Raw genomic sequence first — 27,166 nt, 5'->3', positions numbered from 1 at the left:
CGTTATTTTAATGTCGTTGCATCCACTGTGTTTTCTACCATGGCTACAAGTATGGTCTGAAGGCACAATTGACATGAAGTCATGTTACAACTGGCAATTCGATTGACCTTATCGATCATACATATTCTTTTTTGTAGAGCAGAAATGGCATCATCTCTACTCAGGAACCACAAATCTTTGGGGGGATATAAAATAATTATAGAGATAGAAATTGCCAACTGCGGCCTAATGTGTATTTTAAATCCTTTTTACTCAGGTCCACCCGGTCTACAAGTTCCATCCAGTGGCACATAGTAGATGAGGTTGGAAAGGGGATTGTTTGGTTCATATTTTGCATGAGCTGAACCACATTATAAAAAAGTTCAAGGATGGTGTGCCCCTTCGATATTTTAGGATGCAGGGGCATTTTCTCATAGAGTGATTCCCCACTGAGGGATGATGTACAGATGTAGGCATATGTAGGGGTCGGTTGAAGATCTTTACTCACAAGGAAGCAACTAGTTTGATGTTTATGTTAACAGGTAAGTGGATGTAACAGCGCAAGCAATGAGGAGACAGTGGTACTTAGACCAACAAAAGGTGAAAATGAAATGTTATGTTACAAAAAAATACAGTAGTTCTGATGAGCAGGGTATTGGTAACACGGCCAGAACCTAATTGAGAACATATAGAGACCTCTGCAAGAAACCCTGGGAGTGAAGCACGAAGAGAAAGGGAAACAAACCCTAAGACCAACCCTGAAAGAGAGCAACCGATGCTGCAAGCACCACTCACCACCACAACACATAAGAATGGCAATAAACAGCAAAGACAAGGGCTGAGAACAGGGTTACATAGCCACCTGATGCTGAAGGAAATCATGAGGTGTTGAACACCTCACAATCACCTCCAGACAACCATTCCCTGCTAACCTGCACAGCGGAATGAACACAATCCCACCACGGCCTAGTAAGAGACACAGCAGTGTCCTGCGCTGCCTGGCAACCAGGAAACACAGAGTCCCATGTTCCCCGGGCAGTGAAATCCATGGGCGATACAGCGTCCTACGTCCCCTCATAGTATTCTAAAATGTAAATTATATTACAGCAGTAACTGGCCCCTACAGTAATTATGTCTAGTGATGAGCGAGTATACTCGTTGCTCGGGTTTTTCCGAGCACGCTCGGGTGACCTCCGAGTATTTGTTAGTGTTCACCTCAGCTCAAGATTTACCGCTATTAGCCAGGCTGAGTACATGTGGGGGTTGCCGAGTTGCTACGGAATCCTCACATGTAATCAAGCTATCTAGTAGCTGTAAATGATTCAGCTGCCGAGATGAAAACTAAATCTCCGAACACTAACAAATACTCGGAGGTCACCAGAGCGCGCTCGGGAAAACCCGAGCAACGAATACACTCGCTCATCACTAATTAAGTCCATCCACTTACAACAATAATCTAATAATGTACGTTCCTCATTTTAGCCTCCATACAATAATTAAGTTCTGGCCCCATGTTCCCATGTTCTTGCACCATCTTCTGGCCTCATGTCCTGGCCCCATGTCCTGGCCTCAAGTCCAGACCTCATGTCCTGATCCCATGTCCAGGCCTCATGTCCCTTATGCTAGCCCATGTCTTGGCCCCATGTCCTGGCCTTGTCTCTTGGCCCCATGTCCTGACTCTATCTTCTGGACCCTTGTCTTGGTCACTTGTCCTTGCTCCATGCCCTGGCCTCATCTCCTGACCCCATGCCCTGGCCCCATGTCCTGGTCCCTTGTCCTGGCTCCATAACCTGGCCTTATGTCTTTGCCCCGTGTCCTGGCCTCATGTCCTGGTACCATGTCCTTGCCCCATGTCTAGGCCTCAAGTCCTGGCCCCATGCCCTGGCCCCATGTTCTGGCCCCATATCCTTGCCCCATGTCCTGGCCCCATGCCAAGGCCTCATGCATTGGCCCCATGTCCTGGTACCATGTCCTGAGCCCATGCCCTGGCCCCATGTCCTGGTCTCATGTCCTGGCCCCATGTCCTAGAGCCATGTCCTGGTCCCATATTCTGGCCCCATGTCCTGACCCCATGCCCTGGCCCCATGACCTGGTCCCATGACCGGGTCTCATGTCTTTGGTCCTGGGCCCGCATCCTCAGAAAAAGAGAAAAAAAAAAAAGATTCTTCATACCTGTCTGCACTCCCATTGCTGCACAGCGTCCTCTCCCTTCTGATCTGGCACCATCGTGTTAAAATGGCCGCAAACCTATTAGAGGCATTTGACAGAACAACATGACTTAAAAATCCTCAGTTAACCCTATTTTGCATCCCGCAATATACAGTGCAGCACAGAGGCTATAGAGGCAAATGGTCATAGGCAGATGATAGTGTGGGCAATCTTGGCTAATGCCCAGGTCCGAAACTCCAGGGAACCCATGGCCAGATTGCTCTCACTATAATGTTTTGTGCACTGCCATAGGCGCACATATCCGGGCAGAGAGCTTTCCTGTATCTCCGGCAATACAGAATAGCAGAGCAGTGTAGCTCCTGCCACCTCTTCTATACTGTGCTGGCGTGATGATATTGTCGGGGTCGTAACGACAATATACCCTCATTCACCAGTCATTCCAAATTAATATGTGTGCAGGGCATCTGGTACCGGATAAGAATGAGTCAGACAGGTAGCTGGTTCAAACTCAGTTAATGCCCCGTGCGTCCACACATGTCTGCAACGGTCACACCAACTGAACTTTTATTTCAAATACACAATACTATATTGAGTGTTAACTTGTTAAGGGAAGGCGTGCATTAGGCGGGGTTTAAGCTAGCATCCAGTCTTCCTGATTTGTCCTGACCTCTTCTGGTGGATCCCTGCTCTTCTTTTCATTCCTTAGGTTTCGATTTCTGAAGAAATGAAACTTAACCCTTTTGGACTCTAACTGAAGTGAAGAATGAACACTGAACATTTGCATTAGCAAGCAGTTAGGAAAAACTTATTGTTTCACAGTATAAGGCCATGTGCACACGTTAAGTATTTTTTGCGTTTTTTTCGCGTTTTTTCGCTATAAAAACGTGATAAAAACGCGAAAAAAACGCTTACATATGCCTCCCATTATTTTAAGTGTATTCCGCATTTTTTGTGCAAATGTAGCCTTTTATTCCGCGAAAAAATCGCATCGCGGAAAAAAAAGCAACATGTTCATTAAAATGCGGAATTGCAGGGGATTCCGCACACCTAGGGGTCCATTGATCTGCTTACTTCCCGCACGGGGCTGTGCCCACGATGCGGGAAGTAAGCAGATTATGTGCGGTTGGTACCCAGGGTGGAGGAGAGGAGACTCTCCTCCATGCACTGGGCACCATATAAGTGGTCAAAAAATAAGAATTAAAATAAAAAATAGTCCTATACTCACCCTCGATGTCTTCCCGCCTCCACTGCACGCTGTCGCTTCGGTTCCTGTAGCTGGTGTGCGGTGAAGGACCTTGCCGATGACGTCACTGTCCTGTGATTGGTCGTGAGCGGTCATGTGACCGCTCACGTGACCGTGACGTCACGGAAGGTCCTGCGCGCACAGACCAGCTATAGGAAGAGGAACGGACGCCGGTGAGTTGATGTCTGGGTGAGTATAACCTTTTTTTTTATTTTTTTTATTATTTTTAAACATTCTATCTTTTACTATAGATGCTGCATAAGCTGCATCTATAGTAAAAAGTTGGTCACACTTGTCAAACAGTATGTTTGACAAGTGTGACCAACCTGTCAGTCAGTTTTCCAAGCGATGCTACAGATCGCTTGGAAAACTTTAGCATTCTGCAAGCTAATTACGCTTGCAGAATGCTAAAAAAACGCGAAAAAACCGGAAAAAAAACACACAAAAAAAAATGCGGATTTCTTGCAGAAAATTTCCGGTTTTCTTCAGGAAATTTCTGCAAGAAATCCGCAACGTGTGCACGTACCCTAAGAGTATAAAAGTACAAAAAATATATAAAGAAATATATTTTCACCTTGACAATATCATGGCGCCAGCATCCATGCGCTGGTATAAGAAGATGTGGAGTAGAGCACCAGGGAAATGGGAGCGAGGTATCTGGTGTTTTTTTTAATATATATATATATACATATATATATATATATATATATATATATATATATATATATATATATATATATATATATATATATATATGGGATGTGTGCCTTATATACAGTAGGAGCCATGTGAGGGCTCATCCTACATATAGGGGATATGTGGGAGCTCACTGTGCATATAAGGTGCTACTTAAGGGCTCATACTGTATATAGGAGCTATATGAGGGATCATTCTACATATAGGAAGCTATGTGGGGGCTCATACTGTATAAACAGAGCTATGTAGAGGTTCATACTGTGTATAAGGAGTTATGTGAGGGCTCATCCTGTATATAGGAGGCTATATATAGAAAGGTATGTAGAGGCTCATCCTGTATATAGGCAGCTAGATGGGGGCCCATACTGTATATAGAGAGAGCTATGTAGAGACTCATACTGTATATAAAGAGCTATGAAGAGTCTCATACTGTATATAAAGAGCTATGAAGAGTCTCATACTGTAAATAAAAAACCTGTGTGGGGGCTCATCCTGCATATAGGGGCTATGTGAGATCTTATACTGTATTTAGGGGGCTGTGTGAGGGCTCATCTTGCATACAGTGAGCTAGGTTGTGACTCATGCTGTATATAGGGGCTATTTGAAGGCTCAGTCTGCATATAGAAAGCTATGTGAGGGGTCGATCTGTGTACAAAGGCTATGTAAGACCTCATACTGTATATAAAGAGCTATGTAGGGGCTCATATGGGGCTATGTGGGGGCTTATCCTGTATACAGGGAGGCTATGTGGGGGCTCATATTGTATATAGAAGGCTATGTGTGGGTTCATACTGTATACATCGTCGCCATGGCAACCATTATGACATCTACGTCGATACTGTGCCCGTCGACCAATCAGAGACGCGGGATTTCCATTATGACATCATCGTCGCCATGCTGTGCCCGTCGCTGATTGGTCGAGGCCTGGCGGCCTTGACCAATCAGAGAGGCGGGATTTCCAGGACAGACAGACAGACAGAAAGACAGACAGACAGAAAGACAGACAGACAGACAGACGGAAAAACCCTTAGACAATTATATATATAGACTAGACTGTGGCCCGATTCTAATGCATCGGGTATTCTAGAATATGCATGTCCCCGTAGTATATGAACAATGATGATTCCAGAATTCGCGGCAGACTGTGCCCGTCGCTGATTGGTCGAGGCAACCTTTATGACATCATCGTCGCCATGCTGTGCCCGTCTCTGATTGGTCGAGGCCGCCAGGATTTCCAGGACAGACAGACAGACAGACAGAAAGACAGACAGACAGAAAGACAGACAGACAGACAGACAGACAGAAAAACCCTTAGACAATTATATATATAGATATACGGAGCTATAGTAGGGCTCATACTGTAAATACTGAGCTGTGTGGGGGCTCATAATGTATATACAAAGCTATGTGGGGGCTCATAATGTATATGGTAGGCTATGTGCGGGCTCATACGGTATATATGGAGCTATATGAGGGCTCATACTGTATATACAGAGCTATGTGGGGGCTCTTACTGTATAAAGGAGGCTATATGCGGACGCATACTATATATATGGAGTTACATGAGGGCTCATAGTGTATATATGGAGCTAAATGAGGGCTCATACTGTATATATGGAGCTATATGAGGGTGCATACTGTATATACAGAGCTATGTGGGGCTGTTACTGTATATAGGAGGCTATTTGCGGATGCATACTGTATATATGGAGTTACATGAGAGCTCATACTGTATATACGGAGCTATGTGGGGGCTCATACTGTATATAGGAGGCTATATGAGGGCTCATAGTGTATATATGGAGCTAAATGAGGGCTCATACTGTATATATGGAGCTAAATGAGGGCTCATACTGTATATATGGAGCTATATAAGGGTGCATACTGTATATACAGAGCTATGTGGGGCTGTTACTGTATATAGGAGGCTATTTGCGGACGCATACTGTATATATGGAGGTACATGAGGGCTCATACTGTATATACGGAGCTATGTGGGGGCTCATACTGTATATAGGAGGCTATATGAGGGCTCATAGTGTATATATGGAGCTATATAAGGGTGCATACTGTATATACAGAGCTATGTGGGGGCTCATACTGTATATACGGAGCTATGTGTGGGCTCATCTACTATATAATTGTCTAAGGGTCACTTCCGTCTGTCTGTCTGTCTTTCTGTCTGTTACGGAAATCCCAAGTCGCTGATTGGTCGCGGTAAAACAGCCATGACCAATCAGTGACGGGCACAGTCCGGCGGCAAAATGGGCACTCATTACTCCCCGCAGCCAGTGCCCGCTCCATACTCCCCACTCACACAGGGTTAATGGCAGCGTTAGCGGACCACGTTATGCCGCGGTGTAACGCACTCCGTTAACGCTGCCATTAACCCTGTGTGGCCTATGCAGCATCAATAGTAAAAAGATCTAATGTTAACAATAATAAAAAAAATAAAAAACAGTTATAAACTCACCGTCCGTGGGCCCCCCGGATCAGGAACAGGCCTTTCCCGCTCCTCGCGACGCTCCGATGACCGCTCAATGCATAGCGATCTTGTGAGACCAAAGTGCACTCTTGGGATCGGAGCACGCGAGGAGCATCGGTAAACGCTTCACCTGGATCCGGGGACCAACGGAAGGTGAGTATATAACTATTTTTTATTTTAATTTTTTTTTAACAGGGATATGATGCCCACATTGCTATATACTACATGGGCTGTGCAATATACTACGTGGGCCATGCGATATACTGCGTGGGCTATGCTATATACTACGTGGGCTGTGCTATATACTACATGGGCTGTGCAATATACTACGTGAGCTGTGTTATATGCTACATGGGCTGTTATAAACTTCGTGACTGTGCAATATACTACGTGGGCTGTGCAATATACTACGTGGGCTGTGCAATACACTACATGGGCTGTACAATATACTACGTGGCTGTGCAATATACTACATGAGCTGTGTTATATGCTACATGGGCTGTTATAAACTACGTGACTGTGCAATATACTACGTGGGCTGTGCAATACACTACGTGGGCTGTACAATATACTACGTGGCTGTGCAATATACTACGTGGCTGTGCAATATACTATGTAGCTGTGCAATATACTACGTGGCTGTGCAATATACTACGTGGCTGTGCAATATACTACATGGCGGTGCAATATACTACGTGGCTGTGCAATAAACTACGTGGCTGTGCTATATACTACGTGGCTGTGCTATATACTATGTGGGCTGTGCAATATACTACGTGGCTGTGCAATATACTACATGGCGGTGCAATATACTACGTGGCTGTGCAATAAACTATGTGGCTGTGCTATATACTACGTGGCTGTGCTATATACTACATGGGCTGTGCTATATACTACGTGGCTGTGCTATATACTACGTGGGCTGTGTTATACACTACGTGGGCTGTTATATACTACGTGGCCTGTGTTATACACTACGTGGGCTGTGTTATACACTACGTGGGCTGTATTATATACTGCGTGCGTGGGCTGTTATATACTACGTGAGCTGTGTTATGTGCTACATGGGCTGTTATAAACTACGTGGCTGTGTTATATGCTATGTGGGCTGTTATACACTCCGTGGGCTGTGCTATATACTGCGTGGCTGTGCTATATACTCCGTGGGCTGTGTTATATACTTCGTGGCTGTGCTATATACTCCGTGGGCTGTGCTATATACTCTGTGGGCTGTGCTATATATGCAGCGCCCCAGAGTCCTGGTCGTTGCAGTAATACCATTCTCCTCTAGGGGGAGTGATGTTACGTCTGAAGGCAATAAAGGAGATCTCTTTACCAGGTATTGCAAACCACACAACACACTTCACACTCCAGCCCACCAAGGGGAGCTACGCTCCTATTACTATGGCACTCCTCACAATTAGGTAAAACTGGTGGTCTGATAGGAAGTAAGGCAGAAGCTGATTGGGCTTCACCCAGGCAGCACCCAGTCAGGCAGCCAGAAGGGAAGGAGGAACATCAAAGAGCTGCAGACAGAGAGGCTCTGACAGGGGTGGGATCCTGTCAGAGGCCTAGACAGACGGCCATGGAGCTGCACCTGCCCCACGAGCGGCAGCATCCTAAGAAAGAGACAAGATCAGAGAATTGTATTGCGGAGGGTGAGAACAAAGGAGAGGAAACCAGAAGGAGTTCTGCCCTGTAAAAGGCTGCCCCCTTCTGAGGGGCAAGAATCCGGTAGCCAGAATACCGAGGGAGTAAGGATCTCTACGCTTTACTTCAGAGACTGGCAGGACAGCTAATTCCACGTTACCTGCCCGACCTTATACCCAGGAGGCACGGTGGCAACTTGTGGGGGCCGGGGCGTGATAGAGTCCCTGTAAAAAGCCTTCCACCAGTCATACGGGTTTGTCCTATCCATTCCATCAGGGGGACAGAGAGAAAGAGAAATAACATCTAGAACACTGACATCAGTTTTGAGGACCTTACCGAGAAGCTCAGCAGTAAGGGACTACAACACCCAGGTGCTATAGGAAGGCTACTGATTTCCACCTGGATAAGGGGACTCTGGATTCGCCTTCAGACCGGCTGGACTCTGCCTGCCCTGTGGTCTGTACCCTGGACTGTGGATGCTGAAGTCTTCAGTAAAGGTAAAGAGACTGCAACCTTGTGTCCTCGTTCTTCTCTGCGCCTCTCACCATTCACCACCTACACTCTGGGAAGCCCTGGGGATACACTTCACCTGTGGGAAGGTATACCATCTAGCTGCCATTCCATCACCCCAGCGGACCCCTAAGCAGCGTCGGTCACCCTGACCGAATACCACAGGTGGCGTCACGAACATTATCCCTTTAAAGACCTTTCCCCCATTTATAACGGATGTCCCTAGGGCCACGGACCGGGTCAGCCCACCAAGAACCGAAGGGCCCGGTACAGAGTACCCCTTTGCCCTACGGGGGCGCTCCATATACTCCGTGGGCTGTGCTATGTACTACGTGGCTGTGCTATTTACTACGTGGGTTGTTATATACTACGTGACCGGCCGCGAACAATCAGTGGCAGGCGCAGTCCGGCCGCGAACAATCAGCGACAGGTGCAGTCCGGCCGCGAACAATCAGCGACAGGTGCAGTCCGGCCGCGAACAATCAGCGACAGGCGCAGTCCGGCCGCGAACAATCAGCGACAGGTGCAGTCCGGCCGCGAATTGGTGCGGGATTTGAACCCCGCTTCACTAATTGGACGCGGCTGGCCGAATCCTGTGTATTCAATGTATTATTCGAAAATCTTCATAAATAAACTACATACATATTCTAGAATACCCGATGCATTAGAATCGGGCTACCATCTAGTTTAATATATAAAGCTGAGTGTATGCATATGTGTGTGTGTTTGTGTGTGTGTGTGTGTGTATGCATATGTGTGTGTGTTTGTGTGTGTGTGTGTGTGTGTGCATCAGCCCCGCTCACTCCTCAACCAATCACTAAGAATCTTTCATTTCACCAAAGCTGTTTAAAAGATGAAAGCTGAGCTGTGATTGGTTGCTATGAGCAACAGTTTTCCTTTTCTATGGTGTTATCGTCCTTCTGTAAAGCTGCAAATAGCATAATTTATTACCGTGCCGACACAGACCACCCTCTGCCTCAGACTGCAGGGGGCCCAGAATCAGGAACTTCTCTTTGTCTGGCAAAGCATCTCATTAACTTAAAAATTAAAAAACAGATTAAAAAAAGAAACACAAGACCGATTTCTCCTACCCAGGTATCATTTTAACTGGTGTAACAGTGCCAACCTGACAATGTTGGCTCTGACGGGATGATGTGGGATATTAGTGGTAGTAGTCTGGTGGCTCTGGCTGATGTGTGATGTGTGGATATTAGAGTGAGTGCGGCTATGCAGCGTGGGCGAGGCTATACACTAAGCTTTATATATAGTACAGACCAAAAGTTTGGACACACCTTCTCATTTAAAGATTTTTCTGTATTTTCATGACTATGAAAATTGTTCATTCACACTGAAGGCATCAAAACTATGAATTAACACATGTAGAATTATATACTTAACAAGAAAGTGTGAAACAACTGAAATTATGTCTTATATTCTCGGTTCTTCAAAGTAGCCACCTTTTGCTTTGATGACTGCTTTGCACACTCTTGGCATTCTCTTGATGAGCTTCAAGAGGTAGTCACCGGGAATGGTTTTCACTTCACAGGTGTGCCCTGTCAGGTTTAATAAGTGGGATTTCTTGCCTTATAAATGGGGTTGGGACAATCAGTTGTGTTGAGCAGAAGTCTGGTGGATACATAGCTGATAGTCCTACTGAATAGACTGTTAGAATTTGTATTATGGCAAGAAAAAAGCAGCTAAGTAAAGAAAAACGAGTGGCCATCATTACTTTAAGAAATGAAGGTCAGTCAGTCCAAAAAATTGGGAAACTTTGAAAGTGTCCCCAAGTGCAGCGGCAAAAACCATCAAGCGCTACAAAGAAACTGGCTCACATGAGGACCGCCCCAGGAAAGGAAGACCAAGAGTCACCTCTGCTTCTGAGGATAAGTTTCTCCGAGTCACCAGCCTCAGAAATCGCAGGTTAACAGCAGCTCAGATTAGAGACCAGGTCAATACCACACAGAGTTCTAGCAGCAGACACATCTCTACAACAACTGTTAAGAGGAGACTTTGTGCAGCAGGCCTTCATGGTAAAATAGCTGCTAGGAAACCACTGCTTAGGACAGGCAACAAGCAGAAGAGACTTGTTTGGGCTAAAGAACCCAAGGAATGGACATTAGACCAGTGGAAATCTGTGCTTTGGTCTGATGAGTCCAAATTTGAGATCTTTGGTTCCAACCACCGTGTCTTTGTGCGACGCAGATAAGGTGAATGGATGGACTCTACATGCCTGGTTCCTACCGTGAAGCATGGAGGAGGTGTGATGGTGTGGGGGGCTTTGCTGGTGACACTGTTGGGGATTTATTCAAAATTGAAGGCATACTGAACCAGCATGGCTACCACAGCATCTTCCAGCGGCATGCTATTCCATCCGGTTTGTGTTTAGTTGGACCATCATTTATTTTTCAACAGGACAATGACCCCAAACACACCTCCAGGCTGTGTAAGGGCTATTTGACCAAGAAGGAGAGTGATGGGGTGCTACACCAGATGACCTGGCCTCCACAGTCACCAGACCTGAACCCAATCGAGATGGTTTGGGGTGAGCTGGACCGCAGAGTGAAGGCAAAAGGGCCAACAAGTGCTAAGCATCTCTGGGAACTCCTTCAAGAAAACCATTCCCAGTGACTACCTCTTGAAGCTCATCAAGAGAATGCCAAGAATGTGCAAAGCAGTCATCAAAGCAAAAGGTGGGTACTTTGAAGAACGTAGAATATAAGACATATTTTCAGTTGTTTCACACTCCTTTGTTAAGTATATAATTCCACTTGTGTTAATTCACAGTTTTGATGCCTTCAGAGTGAATTTATAATTTTCATAGTAATGAAAATACAGAAAAATCTTTGAATGAGAAGGTGTGTCCAGACTTTTGGTCTGTACTGTATATATATAATCATTATAATTTGTTATAACTAACCACAGTTACTGTGCCCGGGCAACGCCATGCTCTTCAGCTAGTATAAACTAATAATTATATGTGAATAGTAATTTTGAGCAGAATTCATTTCAGCCTGTTGGTTCGGCCTCCACAACAGTCACGGTCTCTAATTTCCCGCCTCTGGTCCATTATGTATAGCGCTGTACATGAGGGGAGCAGTGCGCCCGCCGCTGTCTGTCGTGTTCTGTCTACAGATGTGCCGCCGAGCACCTGAGTGTTAATCACATGATCTAGCAGAGGGAACCATGTGACATGTCACGTGATATGTCGGATACTGGAGGGGGTCTCACGCCTTCTAAACTGTCCGGGCCCGGGCTAATCTTAATCCTGCAAATGGTGCAACATTTTTAATACATTCCAATTACAAAATCTATGTTAAATCAAAAACAAATGCATTTAAGTAAGAAAAAAAATCCCCAGAGCTGGATGTCGCATCTTGCGAGCTACCGGATATTGGCCAATGAGTTTCTTGGCAGTTTTCACTTTTTAGTCATAAAATGAGCAATACTTCAGTTCCATCGCTAGTCTGCGCTGTTTCACTCTCTGTGCCCTAATGCAATGCTGTAAGTAATACCATCAGCCCTCACTAGATGTCGCTATTCCATCTTAATTAGGCTTCTCGGTCCATTCCCTCTCTTGACCACTAGGTGACACCCGTACCTTTTCCGTCCCTCGCTAGTAACACCTCCATGCAGCAGGGGTCGCTGTGGCTGTCTCCAGGAGCGCAGTGCAGGCTGTGTAGTCGGCGGGCAGGTCTGGGGCTGCGGTGCGCGCCGCTCGGTGTCCGCTATGTTCAGGAAGGCGCGGCGGGTGAATGTGAGAAAGCGGAATGATTCCGAGGAAGAGGAGCGGGAGCACGAGGCGCCTATGGAGGTGGAGCAGCTGGAGAACGTGACGGCCGAGCCGCCCTCCATTCCCGGCCTGTTCCTTCATGATGGCGGGCCGCAGGGGAGCAAGCCTCGGAAAGCGGCCAAGGAGCCGGGCCCGGGAACGAGCAAGCCGGTAAACCTGCTCAGCTTCCAGGACGACGAGGACGGTGAGTGCAGCGAGAGCCGTGTACAGAGGGAGGGGGGGAGGAGACCGAGAGCCGTGTACAGAGGGAGGGGGGGAGACCGAGAGCCGTGTACAGAGGGAGGGGGGGAGACCGAGAGCCGTGTACAGAGGGAGGGAGGAGACCGAGAGCCGTGTACAGAGGGAGGGGGGGGGGAGACCGAGAGTCGTGTACAGAGGGAGGGGGGGGGGGAGACCGAGAGCCGTGTACAGAGGGAGGGAGGAGACCGAGAGCCGTGTACAGAGGGAGGGGGGGAGACCGAGAGCCGTGTACAGAGGGAGGGGGGGAGACTGAGAGCCGTGTACAGAGGGAGGGGGGGGAGACCGAGAGCCGTGTACAGAGGGAGGGGGGGAGACCGAGAGCCGTGTACAGAGGGAGGGGGGGAGGAGACCGAGAGCCGTGTACAGGGGGAGGGGGGGAGGAGACCGAGAGCCGTGTACAGAGGGAGGGGGGGAGACCGAGAGCCGTGTACAGAGGGAGGGGGGGAGACCGAGAGCCGTGTACAGAGGGAGGGGGGAGACCGAGAGCCGTGTACAGAGGGAGGGGGGGAGACCGAGAGCCGTGTACAGAGGGAGGGGGGGAGACCGAGAGCCGTGTACAGAGGGAGGGAGGAGACCGAGAGCCGTGTACAGAGGGAGGGGGAGGAGACCGAGAGCCGTGTACAGAGGGAGGGGGGGAGACCGAGAGCCGTGTACAGAGGGAGGGGGGGAGACCGAGAGCCGTGTACAGAGGGAGGGAGGAGACCGAGAGCCGTGTACAGAGGGAGGGGGGGAGGAGACCGAGAGCCGTGTACAGAGGGAGGGGGGGAGACCGAGAGCCGTGTACAGAGGGAGGGGGGGAGGAGACCGAGAGCCGTGTACAGAGGGGGGGGGGGAGGAGGAGACCGAGAGCCGTGTACAGAGGGAGGGGGGGGAGACCGAGAGCCGTGTACAGAGGGAGGGGGGGGGGCGACCGAGAGCCGTGTACAGAGGGAGGGGGGGGGCGACCGAGAGCCGTGTACAGAGGGAGGGGGGGGGCGACCGAGAGCCGTGTACAGAGGGAGGGGGGGGGCGACCGAGAGCCGTGTACAGAGGGAGGGGGGGGCGACCGAGAGCCGTGTACAGGGGGAGGGGGGGAGACCGAGAGCCGTGTACAGAGGGAGGGGGGGGCGACCGAGAGCCGTGTACAGAGGGAGGGGGGAGGCGACCGAGAGCCGTGTACAGAGGGAGGGGGGAGGAGACCGAGAGCCGTGTACAGAGGGAGGGGGGGGGGCGACCGAGAGCCGTGTACAGGGGGAGGGGGGGGAGACCGAGAGCCGTGTACAGAGGGAGGGGGGGGCGACCGAGAGCCGTGTACAGGGGGAGGGGGGGAGACCGAGAGCCGTGTACAGAGGGAGGGGGGGGCGACCGAGAGCCGTGTACAGAGGGAGGGGGGAGACCGAGAGCCGTGTACAGGGGGAGGGGGGGGAGACCGAGAGCCGTGTACAGGGGGAGGGGGGGGGAGACCGAGAGCCGTGTACAGAGGGAGGGGGGGCGACCGAGAGCCGTGTACAGGGGGAGGGGGGGGGAGACCGAGAGCCGTGTACAGAGGGAGGGGGGGGCGACCGAGAGCCGTGTACAGAGGGAGGGGGGGGCGACCGAGAGCCGTGTACAGAGGGAGGGGGGGGCGACCGAGAGCCGTGTACAGAGGGAGGGGGGGGGCGACCGAGAGCCGTGTACAGAGGGAGGGCACCCGAGAGCCGTGTACAGAGGGAGGGGGGGAGGAGACCGAGAGCCGTGTACAGGGGGAGGGGGGGGGCGACCGAGAGCCGTGTACAGAGGGAGGGGGGGGCGACCGAGAGCCGTGTACAGAGGGAGGGGGGGGGCGACCGAGAGCCGTGTACAGAGGGAGGGCACCCGAGAGCCGTGTACAGAGGGAGGGGGGGAGGAGACCGAGAGCCGTGTACAGGGGGAGGGGGGGGGCGACCGAGAGCCGTGTACAGAGGGAGGGGGGGGGCGACCGAGAGCCGTGTACAGAGGGAGGGGGGGGGGGGCGACCGAGAGCCGTGTACAGAGGGAGGGCACCCGAGAGCCGTGTACAGAGGGAGGGGGGGAGGAGACCGAGAGCCGTGTACAGAGGGAGGGGGGGAGGCGACCGAGAGCCGTGTACAGAGGGAGGGGGGGAGGAGACCGAGAGCCGTGTACAGAGGGAGGGGGGGGGCGACCGAGAGCCGTGTACAGAGGGAGGGGGGGAGGAGACCGAGAGCCGTGTACAGAGGGAGGGGGGGAGGAGACCGAGAGCCGTGTACAGGGGGAGGGGGGGGGGAGACCGAGAGCCGTGTACAGAGGGAGGGGGGGGGGCGACCGAGAGCCGTGTACAGAGGGAGGGGGGGGCGACCGAGAGCCGTGTACAGAGGGAGGGGGGGAGGAGACCGAGAGCCGTGTACAGAGGGAGGGGGGAGGAGACCGAGAGCCGTGTACAGAGGGAGGGGGGGGAGACCGAGAGCCGTGTACAGGGGGAGGGGGGGGAGACCGAGAGCCGTGTACAGAGGGAGGGGGGGGCGACCGAGAGCCGTGTACAGGGGGAGGGGGGGAGACCGAGAGCCGTGTACAGAGGGAGGGGGGGCGACCGAGAGCCGTGTACAGAGGGAGGGGGGGAGGAGACCGAGAGCCGTGTACAGAGGGAGGGGGGGGGAGACCGAGAGCCGTGTACAGGGGGAGGGGGGGGGAGACCGAGAGCCGTGTACAGGGGGAGGGGGGGGGAGACCGAGAGCCGTGTACAGAGGGAGGGGGGGGGCGACCGAGAGCCGTGTACAGAGGGAGGGGGGGCGACCGAGAGCCGTGTACAGAGGGAGGGCACCCGAGAGCCGTGTACAGAGGGAGGGGGGGAGGAGACCGAGAGCCGTGTACAGGGGGAGGGGGGGAGACCGAGAGCCGTGTACAGAGGGAGGGGGGGCGACCGAGAGCCGTGTACAGAGGGAGGGCACCCGAGAGCCGTGTACAGAGGGAGGGGGGGAGGAGACCGAGAGCCGTGTACAGGGGGAGGGGGGGGAGACCGAGAGCCGTGTACAGGGGGAGGGGGGGGCGACCGAGAGCCGTGTACAGAGGGAGGGGGGGAGGAGACCGAGAGCCGTGTACAGAGGGAGGGGGGAGGAGACCGAGAGCCGTGTACAGAGGGAGGGGGGGGAGGAGACCGAGAGCCGTGTACAGAGGGAGGGGGGGACCGAGAGATGTATATGGGGGGGAGGGGCGACCGAGAGATGTATACAGGGGGGGAGACGGAGAGATGTATACAGGGGGGAGGGGCGACGGAGAGATGTATACGGGGGGGAGGGGCGACTGAGAGATGTATACGGGGGGAGGGGGGCGACCGAGAGATGTATACGGGGGGCGACCGAGAGATGTATACGGGGGGCGACCGAGAGATGTATACGGGGGGAGGGGGGGCGACCGAGAGATGTATATGTGGGGGAGGGGGCCCGCCGAGAGGTGTATATGTGGCCCCTGAAGAAGCCAGTTTACTGGCGACATGCGTTGGGCATTTGTGCCCGGTGCTACCCCCTATCATCGCCATCTTTTATTGGTCCTGACACATCTTGCAGGAACGCTACCTGGGAAGCCTGGTTCATGTATGCCAGGTAGTATAGGACGCTCCACCTGTCTGGTAACCTCTGGTTACGGGGGTTCTTTATGTGGGGTAGTATTGTAGCCCTAAACTTCCCGTATCTGGACTGTCTTGGTAGCTTGTGTGGGGTGACACTGTGGCTTGACCCTATTATAGGTCTGGTTCCATTTGTATCTTACTATGTGTTGCAATTTTAATTGTTTTTAATGGCTTTTTGTAGTGTCCTTATGTGTGGTTTAATAAAAATTTGTTATATTTTGATCTAACTTTATGGTGATCCCTTTATTATGCATGCTACTCTTTTTCTTCTGTTTTTGTGTATATGTGGGGGAGGGCCCGCCGAGAGGTGTATATGTGGGGGGCGCCTAAGAGGCGGACTCATGGAGGAGAGGGTCGAGGTGGAAAATGGGCCTGTTAGAGGTGGTTGAGAGGGGGAGGAGTTGAGAAGCGGGCCCGTGGAGTGGGTGGGGTTGAGAAGCGGGCCCGTGGAGTGGGGCGGGGTTGAGAAGCGAGCCCGAGGAGTTGAGAAGCGAGCCCGAGGAGTTGAGAAGCGAGCCCGAGGAGTTGAGAAGCGAGCCCGAGGAGTTGAGAAGCGAGCCCGAGGAGTTGAGAAGCGAGCCCGAGGAGTTGAGAAGCGAGCCCGAGGAGTTGAGAAGCGAGCCCGAGGAGTTGAGAAGCGAGCCCGAGGAGTTGAGAAGCGAGCCCGAGGAGTTGAGAAGCGAGCCCGAGGAGTTGAGAAGCGAGCCCGAGGAGTTGAGAAGCGAGCCCGAGGAGTTGAGAAGCGAGCCCGAGGAGTTGAGAAGCGAGCCCGAGGAGTTGAGAAGCGAGCCCGAGGAGTTGAGAAGCGAGCCCGAGGAGTTGAGAAGCGAGCCCGAGGAGTTGAGAAGCGAGCCCGAGGAGTTGAGAAGCGAGCCCGAGGAGTTGAGAAGCGAGCCCGAGGAGTTGAGAAGCGAGCCCGAGGAGTTGAGAAGCGAGCCCGAGGAGTTGAGAAGCGAGCCCGAGGAGTTGAGAAGCGAGCCCGTGGGGTGGGGCGGGGTTGAGAAGCGGGCCCGTGGGGTGGGGCGGGGTTGAGAAGCGGGCCCGTGGGGTGGGGCGGGGTTGAGAAGCGAGCCCGTGGGGTGGGGCGGGGTTGAGAAGCGGGCCCGTGGGGTGGGGCGGGGTTGAGAAGCGAGCCCGTGGAGTGGGGCGGGGTTGAGAAGCGAGCCCGTGGAGTGGGGCGGGGTTGAGAAGCGAGCCCGTGGAGTGGGGCGGGGTTGAGAAGCGAGCCCGTGGAGTGGGGCGGGGTTGAGAAGCGAGCCCGTGGAGTGGGGCGGGGTTGAGAAGCGAGCCCGTGGAGTGGGGCGGGGTTGAGAAGCGAGCCCGTGGAGTGGGGCGGGGTTGAGAAGCGAGCCAGTGGAGTGGGGCGGGGTTGAGGAGTGGGCCCGCTGCTGTGTTCCAAACCATTTTTAATTGATTGTTGGTCCATGTGCCTTTTTTACCACATGTCTGGAGTGCATTTTTCTTGAATCCCCAAGAAATAAAATAAATACATTTCCTACCCATTAAACAGTACTTTAAAAAAAAGCCAGAAAAGTGCACGCGTCATCCAGAGGCTATCTGCTCTGTCCACCTTTGGGGACACTTACATAAATTTAAATATGTATTTTTTTTAATTTTGAGTTAAAAATCCTTTTTCTTCCAATACTTTCCATTAAGGCATGCATGTTTGGTGCAATCCAAATCCTGCCCGTTGACCCCAATGTCTCGTTCCTAGATGTGGTGGCGACTAGAGGTGGAAAGGAGATGCTATCGCTGCACTATAAACACCTAGAAGCCAGGCTCAGAGAAGGGTGTTGCCCCTTAAAAGGGAAATGGCAAAAAGATGTTGTTCCTCTAAACGATGATATGTGGGATGAACTAGAGCAAGAAACGCCAGGATGTTTTCACTTCTTTTTAGTACACCCCTCTTCCTCAAACGCTGGTCGACACGTCTGTCCATACACTGGAGCAGTCACCGGTCCCGTCCATCCGCCTCCTCCGATACAACAGCACCGTTACCCTGTAATGTGTTATATGATTCGAGGATGCTGACGGACACGACTGGTGAAGTTCAAATTTGTAATGAAATCCAATTGCAAAATTCTTAAAGTCCAAAATACATGTTTCATCCTCAAAACCACATTCAAGAAGTTTATTAACCCTTTAGGAGCTTCACAGAAATCAATGGAATGTGGAAGGAAAAAATAAACAACTTTTGTTTTCACAAATTTTCTTTAGACCCAATTTTTTTTTTTACTTTCACAAAGGTAACATGAGAAATTGCACCACACAATTTTTTTGTGCTATTTCTCCTGAGTACGCCAATACTCCATATGTGGGGGAAAACAACTGTTTGGGTGCATGGCAGGGCTCGAAAGGGAAGGAGCGCCGTTAGACTTTTTTGAATGTAAAATTTGCTGGAACCATCAGTGGACGCCATGTTGCGTTTGGAGAGCCTCTGATGTGCCTAAACAGTGGAGACCCCTCCACCATTTTGAAAGCTAGACCCCTAAGGGAATTTATCTTGTTGTGTATTGGGCACCTTGAAACCCCCGGGGCTTCACAGAAGCTTATAACGTTGAGCCGTGAAAATGAAAAAATCAATTTTTTCCCCACAGAAGTGTTTTCTAGCTCCAAATTTTGCATTTTCATAAGGGTAACTGGAGAAATTACTCCATACATCTTGTTTTGCAATTTCTCCTGAGTACGCTGATACCCGATATGTGGGGGAAAACTGTTTGGGTGCACGGCAGAGCTTGTGACGGAAGGAGCGTCATTTGACTTTTTGAATGCAAAATTTGCTGGAATTAGTGGACACAGTGTCGCGTTTGGAGAGCCCGTTTTTTCTGTGTGTAATTTGGTGCTGATTTAATAGGAATCTGTGCTTGGCGAGCGAAGCTTTGCAGACCTGATACATCGATCTGCAGGTGAGCTTTACTGACTTGTGTGATAAGTGATTTAATGAATGTGTTTGTTTTTTTCTTAACAGAAGTGGAGGTCTTTAAAGTGAAGAAATCGAATCACAGCAAGAAAATTGTAAAACTACTCAAGAAAGAATACAAAGACGACCTGGAAAAGTTCAGACCCAGATCTGAACTGAATTTTGGACTTGCTGGTAAGGGGGAATAGAAGGGTTTATTTGCCAGTGTTATATTTTTACTGAAATTCATTTAAAAAAAAAAAAAAAGTGAAGCCAAAGAGACACCAGATTTTGCTGACGATCCCATCATTAGTTATTGTCGTGTCATTGCTTCCGTTTCTTGTGTTGAGAAGGGGAGACCGTTCCCGGCAGCCATCATTTCCCCTCACTGGGAGGCCAGGAGCTGGCATAAGTAGTGTCATCAATATCCCAGACTTGCTGGAAGCCGCCCCTCTCCCTCCTGTTGGTGTTTTGGGCCTGATCAGGGGACCTGGAGGGGCTTCACTCTCCCCTCCTTCAGTCAAATCATGACATGTGGAGGAAGTAAGCGAGCAGCCGCAGCTCTGACCTCCAGATGTCAGTTACATGTGTAGGAGGGGAGACAATGAAGCCAGTGCTCATACTAGGACAACCCCTTTTTATTTGGTTCCGATTAAACTAATAAAGCTCATACCCCCCTCCCTTTCCGGCGGTCTCCGCACTCGCGATCCCGGGACTCTCGTGCAGGTGACCCCCAGCGCCCAATCAGCTCTGACTTCACTGTCTCTGCCTTCACACAGATTGGTCATGGAGAGGATATATATATATATATATATATATATATATATATATATATATATATATATATATATATATATATATATATATATACGCACATATTTTGTCTAAGGTCCATTTCCGTCTGTTACAGAAATCCCGCGTCGCTGATTGGTCACGACCAATCAGCGATATTTGGGCGGGATTTGAACACCGCTTCACCTTTGAGTATTGATGCTGCCTATGCAGCATCAATCGTAAAAAGATAGTGTTAAAAATAATAATTAAAAAAAAAAATCGTGATATTCTCACCTTCCGGCGTCCCCGGCAGCTTTTCTCGCTCCTCGCGATGCTACGGTTCCAGTAATGCTTTGCGGTAATGACCCCAGATGACATAGCGGTCTCACGAGACCGCTATGTCATCACGGGTTTTTTGCCACCAAGCATCACTGGGAACGGACCTGGCGGGAGCATCGCTAAAGGCCTGGGCTGGATCCGGGGGCCGCCAGAAGGTGAGTATATAACTATTTTTTATTTTAATTATTTTTTTAATAGGGAAATGGTGCCCACATTGCTATATACTATGTGGGCTATGTTATATGCTACGTGGGCCGTGTTATAGGCTGCTACGTGGGCCGTGTTGTAGGCTGCTACGTGGGCCGTGTTGTAGGCTGCTACGTGGGCCGTGTTGCAGGCTGCGCCGTGGGCCCTGTTGCAGGCTGCGCCGTGGGCCCTGTTGCAGGCTGCGCCGTGGGCCCTGTTGCAGGCTGCGCCGTGGGCCCTGTTGCAGGCTGCGCCGTGGGCCCTGTTGCAGGCTGCGCCGTGGGCCCTGTTGCAGGCTGCGCCGTGGGCCCTGTTGCAGGCTGCGCCGTGGGCCCTGTTGCAGGCTGCGCCGTGGGCCCTGTTGCAGGCTGCGCCGTGGGCCCTGTTGCAGGCTGCGCCGTGGGCCCTGTTGCAGGCTGCGCCGTGGGCCCTGTTGCAGGCTGCGCCGTGGGCCCTGTTGCAGGCTGCGCCGTGGGCCCTGTTGCAGGCTGCGCCGTGGGCCCTGTTGCAGGCTGCGCCGTGGGCCCTGTTGCAGGCTGCGCCGTGGGCCCTGTTGCAGGCTGCGCCGTGGGCCCTGTTGCAGGCTGCGCCGTGGGCCCTGTTGCAGGCTGCGCCGTGGGCCCTGTTGCAGGCTGCGCCGTGGGCCCTGTTGCAGGCTGCGCCGTGGGCCCTGTTGCAGGCTGCGCCGTGGGCCCTGTTGCAGGCTGCGCCGTGGGCCCTGTTGCAGGCTGCGCCGTGGGCCCTGTTGCAGGCTGCGCCGTGGGCCCTGTTGCAGGCTGCGCCGTGGGCCCTGTTGCAGGCTGCGCCGTGGGCCCTGTTGCAGGCTGCGCCGTGGGCCCTGTTGCAGGCTGCGCCGTGGGCCCTGTTGCAGGCTGCGCCGTGGGCCCTGTTGCAGGCTGCGCCGTGGGCCCTGTTGCAGGCTGCGCCGTGGGCCCTGTTGCAGGCTGCGCCGTGGGCCCTGTTGCAGGCTGCGCCGTGGGCCCTGTTATATGCTACGTGCAGAATTATTAGGCAAGCTGTATTTTGATCACATGATACTTTTTATACATGTTGTCCTACTCCAAGCTGTTCAGGCTGAGAGCCAACTACCAATTAAGCAAATCTGGTGATGTGCATCTCTGTAATGAGGAGGGGTGTTGTCTAAGGACATCAAAATCCTATATAAGGTGTGCTTAATTATTAGGCAACTTCCTTTCCTTTGGCAAAATGGGTCAGAAGAGAGATTTGATGGGCTCTGAAAAGTCCAAAATTTTGAGATGTCTTGTAGAGGGATGCAGCAGTCTTGAAATTGCCAAACTTTTGAAGCGTGATCACCGAACAATCAAGCGTTTCATGGCAAATAGCCAACAGAGTCACAAGAAGCGTGTTGGGCAAAAAAGGCGCAAAATAACTGCCCATGAATTGAGGAAAATCAAGCGTGAAGCTGCCAAGATGCCATTTGCCACCAGTTTTGCCATATTTCAGAGCTGGAACGTTACTGGAGTAACAAAAAGCACAAGGTGTGCGATACTCAGGGACACGGCCAAGGTAAGGAAGGCTGAAAAATGACCACCTTTGTACAAGAAACATAAGATAACTGGACTGATGAAATGAGAGTGACTCTTGATGGGCCAGATGGATGGGCCAGAGGCTGGATCAGTAAAGGGCAGAGAGCTCCACTCCGACTCAGGCGCCAGCAAGGTGGAGGTGGGGTACTGGTATGGGCTGGTATCATCAAAGATGAACTTGTGGGACCTTTTTGGGTTGAGGATGGAGTGAAGGTACAACTCCCAGACCTACTGCCACTTTCTGGAAGACAACTTCTTCAAGCAGTGGTACAGGAAGAAGTCGGTATCGTTCAGGAAAAACATGATTTTCATGTAGGACAATGCTCCATCACATGCCTCCAACTACTTCACAGCGTGGCTGGCCAGTAAAGGTCTCAAAGAAGAAAAAATAATGACATGGCTGACTTGTTCACCTGATCTGAACCCCATAGAGAACCTGTGGTCCCTCATAAAATGTGAGATCTACAGGGAGGGAAAACAGTGTCTGGGAGGCTGTGGTGGCTGCTGCACGCAATGTTGGTCGGAAACAGATCAAGCAACAGACAGAATCTATGGATGGAGGCTGCTGAGTGTCATCATAAAGAAAGGGGGCTATATTGGGCACTAATTTTTGGGGGGTTTTGTTTTTGCATGTCAGAAATATTTATTTCTAAATTTTGTGCAGTTACGGTATATTGGTTTACCTGGTGAAAATAAACACGTGAGATGGGAATATATTTGGTTTTTATTAAGTTGCTTAATAATTCTGCACAGTAATAGTTACCTACACAAACAGGTATCCTCCTAAGATAGCCAAATCTAAAAAACAACCCTCTCCAACTTCCAAAAATATTAAGCTTTGATATTTAAGTCTTTTGGGTTGATTGAGAACATAGTTGTTGATCAATAATAAAAATAATCCTCTAAAATGCAACTTGCCTAATAATTCTGCACACAGAGTATACTGCGTGGGCTGTGTTATGTGCTGCGTGGGCTGTGTTATGTGCTGCGTGGGCTGTGTTATGTGCTGCGTGGGCTGTGTTATGTGCTGCGTGGGCTGTGTTATGTGCTGCGTGGGCTGTGTTATGTGCTGCGTGGGCTGTGTTATGTGCTGCGTGGGCTGTGTTATGTGCTGCGTGGGCTGTGTTATGTGCTGCGTGGGCTGTGTTATGTGCTGCGTGGGCTGTGTTATGTGCTGCGTGGGCTGTGTTATGTGCTGCGTGGGCTGTGTTATGTGCTGCGTGGGCTGTGTTATGTGCTGCGTGGGCTGTGTTATGTGCTGCGTGGGCTGTGTTATGTGCTGCGTGGGCTGTGTTATGTGCTGCGTGGGCTGTGTTATGTGCTGCGTGGGCTGTGTTATGTGCTGCGTGGGCTGTGTTATGTGCTGCGTGGGCTGTGTTATGTGCTGCGTGGGCTGTGTTATGTGCTGCGTGGGCTGTGTTATGTGCTGCGTGGGCTGTGTTATGTGCTGCGTGGGCTGTGTTATGTGCTGCGTGGGCTGTGTTATGTGCTGCGTGGGCTGTGTTATGTGCTGCGTGGGCTGTGTTATGTGCTGCGTGGGCTGTGTTATGTGCTGCGTGGGCTGTGTTATGTGCTGCGTGGGCTGTGTTATGTGCTGCGTGGGCTGTGTTATGTGCTGCGTGGGCTGTGTTATGTGCTGCGTGGGCTGTGTTATGTGCTGCGTGGGCTGTGTTATGTGCTGCGTGGGCTGTGTTATATGCTGCGTGGGCTGTGTTATATGCTGCGTGAGCTGTGTTATATGCTGCGTGAGCTGTGCTATATGTCTCTGCTGTATCTGTGTATCATGAATCATGGTATGTGTTAAAGGGGAGCCCACTGAGACTCTTTTGCCCGGGGCCCTCAAAAAACCTGGAGCTGGCCCTGGCTTCACTGATTGATTGGTCGCGGCCGGCCGAATCCTGTGCATTCTTCTTAAAGGGAACCTGTCACCACGTTTTTGGAAGATGGGATAAAAATAGCGTTAAATAGGGGCAGAGGTGGGCATTACATTAGTGTGTTTGTTATGCGTTTATTACCCACCTAAGTTGCCGAAATACCTTTGCAAAGTCTCCGTTTTCGCCTGTCAATCAGGCTGGTCTGGTCAAAAGGGCGTTGTCTTCCCCCAGATTTTGCGTAGTTTTCCGTTGGTGGCGTAGTGGTGTGCGCATGCCCAAGGTCCCGAATCCTCTGCCAGGGGATTTAAAAGAGCGCGCTGTTCGTTTTCATTGGTGATCGGTGGGCGCGGCCATCTTCCTTTGGCCGCGCGTGCGCAGAAGCGGCGCTCTGCTGGCCGCGGCTTCAGGAAAATGGCCGCCGCGATATCCATCTGCGCACGCGCGGCATCCCGCGGCCATTTTCCTGAAGCCGCGGCCAGCAGAGCGCCGCTTCTGCGCACGCGCGGCCAAAGGAAGATGGCCGCGCCCACCGATCACCAATGAAAACGAACAGCGCGCTCTTTTAAATCCCCTGGCAGAGGATTCAGGACTTTGGGCATGCGCACACCACTACGCCACCAACGGAAAACTACGCAAAATCTGGGGGAAGACAAGACGCCCTTTTGACCAGACCAGCCTGATTGACAGGCGAAAACGGAGACTTTGCAAAGGTATTTCGGCAACTTAGGTGGGTAATAAACGCATAACAAACACACTAATGTAATGCCCACCTCTGCCCCTGTTTAACGCTATTTTTATCCCATCTTCCAAAAACGTGGTGACAGGTTCCCTTTAAATCTTCATAAATAAACTACATACATATTCTAGAATACCCGATGCGTTAGAATCGGACCACCATCTAGTAGATCATAAATGTGATATGGAGAGAAGGGGGAGGGGGGCCGTACGCATGACTGAAGGGAGGGGGGGTGGCCATACACGTGACTGGAGGGAAGGGGGGGCACATACACATGACTGGAGGGAAAGTGGGCCCATACACGTGACTTTAGGGAAGGGCGGCCCATACACGTGACTTTAGGGAAGGGGGGCCCATACACGTGACTGGAGGGAGGGGGGGCCCATACACGTGACTTTAGGGAAGGGCGGCCCATACACGTGACTTTAGGGAAGGGGGGCCCATACACGTGACTTTAGGGAAGGGGGGCCCATACACGTGACTGGAGGGAGGGGGGGCCCATACACGTGACTGGAGGGAGGGGGAGCTCGTACACGTGACTGGAGGGAGGGGGGGCCCATACACGTGACTGGAGGGAGGGGGGGCCCATACACGTGACTGGAGGGAGGGGGGGCCCATACACGTGACTGGAGGGAGGGGGAGCTCATACACGTGACTGGAGGGAGGGGGGGCCCATACACGTGACTGGAGGGAGGGGGGGCCCATACACGTGACTGGAGGGAGGGGGGGCCCATACACGTGACTGGAGGGAGGGGGGGCCCATACCCGTGACTGGAGGGAGGGGGGGCCCATACCCGTGACTGGAGGGAGGGGGGGCCCATACACGTGACTGGAAGGAGGGGGGCCCATACACGTGACTGGAGGGAGGGGGAGCTCATACACGTGACTGTAAGGGGGAACAGAAGTTGTATCTTGTAAAGGGGACGGATCTGTAAGATAAAGCATGTCGGTGAGTTGCTTGTTTTACGTGAATGAAGCTTCATACCCTTCTTAAGTTTTTGCAGTTCTAGGTTGATACTTTTCCCCTATTGTCTGTTTTGCACTTTTGATGGATTATTATGAGCTGAAAAGAGGAAAATGCTGCTCTGACAATCATGTCTGTTACTGTGAATGTTTCTGTCCTGTCTTCACCGCAGTTTCTGCCTTTTCAGCAGGTGATCAGCAGTCGGGCAGGAATGCTGCCTCCAAAGATAACCCAGAAGAGGCGACAGCCGGCAGTGACCTGGGCGAGGAGGAGATGGAGGTAGAAAGTGAAAAAGAAGACGAGAAGCCCAAAGCCGGCTCCTTCACCAACTCCTTGTCCTCCTTAAATGTGCTGCGTCCAGGTACTGAGTGCACAAGAGCCGCCGCTCACATTCTCCTGGGATCAGGGCTGGTAGATTTTACATTAGACCATATTTCTAGTGACGTGTATTCACTGAACCTTTTTCTAAGGTGAGATTCCCGATGCTGCCTTTATTCATGCCGCTCGGAAGAAGAGGCAACTGGCTCGTGAGCTTGGAGACGTCCCATCCATTGATGTAGATGGAGGGGGGAAAAGCAGACTAGTCCGCGAGGATGAGAATGATGCCAGCGATGATGACGACGACGACGAGAAGCGTCGTATAATCTTTTCCGTCCGAGAAAAATCACAAAGGCAAAAGATTGCTGAGGAAATTGGTAACCGTTCCCAAAATAATTATTCCCATTAATTGAACAGTATTGAGTGCAAATGACAAATAAAATTCCAGAATTTATTAATGTACTGGACATCCTCAGGGAAGCATTGGGCCCTTCGGATGGAGACTGACACTAGGATTGTGCATCTGTCCGGAGCCCCTATACACATTACACTGAACCCGTAATATCAGCGGGCTCGGCCACCGATGGTCTAATAGTATCGGGGCCTTTAGCCTGTAGGGGTGTAGCCTGCGGAGGAAAAGCCACATTTTGTGCTGTCTTTATATGGCGCCTGCCTTGTTGGTGTGCGGACTTATACCTGCTACTTTCTTATCAGTTTCATCAGCTTCTGCGGTTTCTTGTCTCTTCCAGGTATTGAGGGCAGTGATGACGAAGCTCTAGCAACAGGGGAACAGGATGAAGAGATCATGCGCTGGGAACAGGAGCAGATAAGGAAGGGAATCAGCATACCGCAGGCATGGAATATTATTTCTTTGTGTGTGTGTGTATATATATTCATGTTCAGAACACTGCACTTCGGCTGAGTCTATGAATGATTGTATAGTAGTGATCCACTAGTGTCATATATTGTGTGATCTGGACATCGTTCGATTTTTGGGGTGTAAATCCCTGTAATGCTGGAAGTTGGTATAGTGGGAGATTTTTTACATGGTGGGTAATATTGATATAATGCTACAGATTCACGGGCCTCTTCGAAGACCTGCAAAACTTTGAGCTCATCATGGCCACTTATCTGCCAAAAGACAGGAGGACATATCACTTAAAGGGGTTGTCTAGGACTGCCAGTTG

At 51.4% G+C, this 27,166-nt stretch overlaps 1 protein-coding gene across 2 annotated transcripts in view; it reads left to right on the top strand.

Annotated features, from left to right (window-relative positions):
* Positions 1-12,306: 12,306 nt before the first annotated feature.
* The window catches only part of PAXBP1 (PAX3 and PAX7 binding protein 1), a 28,565-nt gene continuing 13,705 nt past the window's right edge, over positions 12,307-27,166 (top strand). Inside the window, exons 1-5 of one of the 2 annotated variants that reach the window (XM_077293989.1) lie at positions 12,307-12,706; positions 19,311-19,436; positions 25,849-26,022; positions 26,132-26,356; positions 26,729-26,832. In XM_077293989.1, coding sequence (XP_077150104.1) covers positions 12,460-12,706; positions 19,311-19,436; positions 25,849-26,022; positions 26,132-26,356; positions 26,729-26,832 — 876 coding nt within the window. In that variant the 5' untranslated portion in view covers positions 12,307-12,459. The remainder of the gene's footprint in view (positions 12,707-19,310; positions 19,437-25,848; positions 26,023-26,131; positions 26,357-26,728; positions 26,833-27,166) is intronic. The other variant, XM_077293990.1, reaches the window with a different exon arrangement.

This window comes from Ranitomeya variabilis, chromosome 3 (assembly GCF_051348905.1).
Source record: "Ranitomeya variabilis isolate aRanVar5 chromosome 3, aRanVar5.hap1, whole genome shotgun sequence".
In the NCBI taxonomy this organism is placed as follows: domain Eukaryota; kingdom Metazoa; phylum Chordata; class Amphibia; order Anura; family Dendrobatidae; genus Ranitomeya; species Ranitomeya variabilis.
The sequence above is the reverse complement of the archived record's forward strand: the minus strand, read 5'-3'. Positions and strand labels throughout refer to the sequence as shown.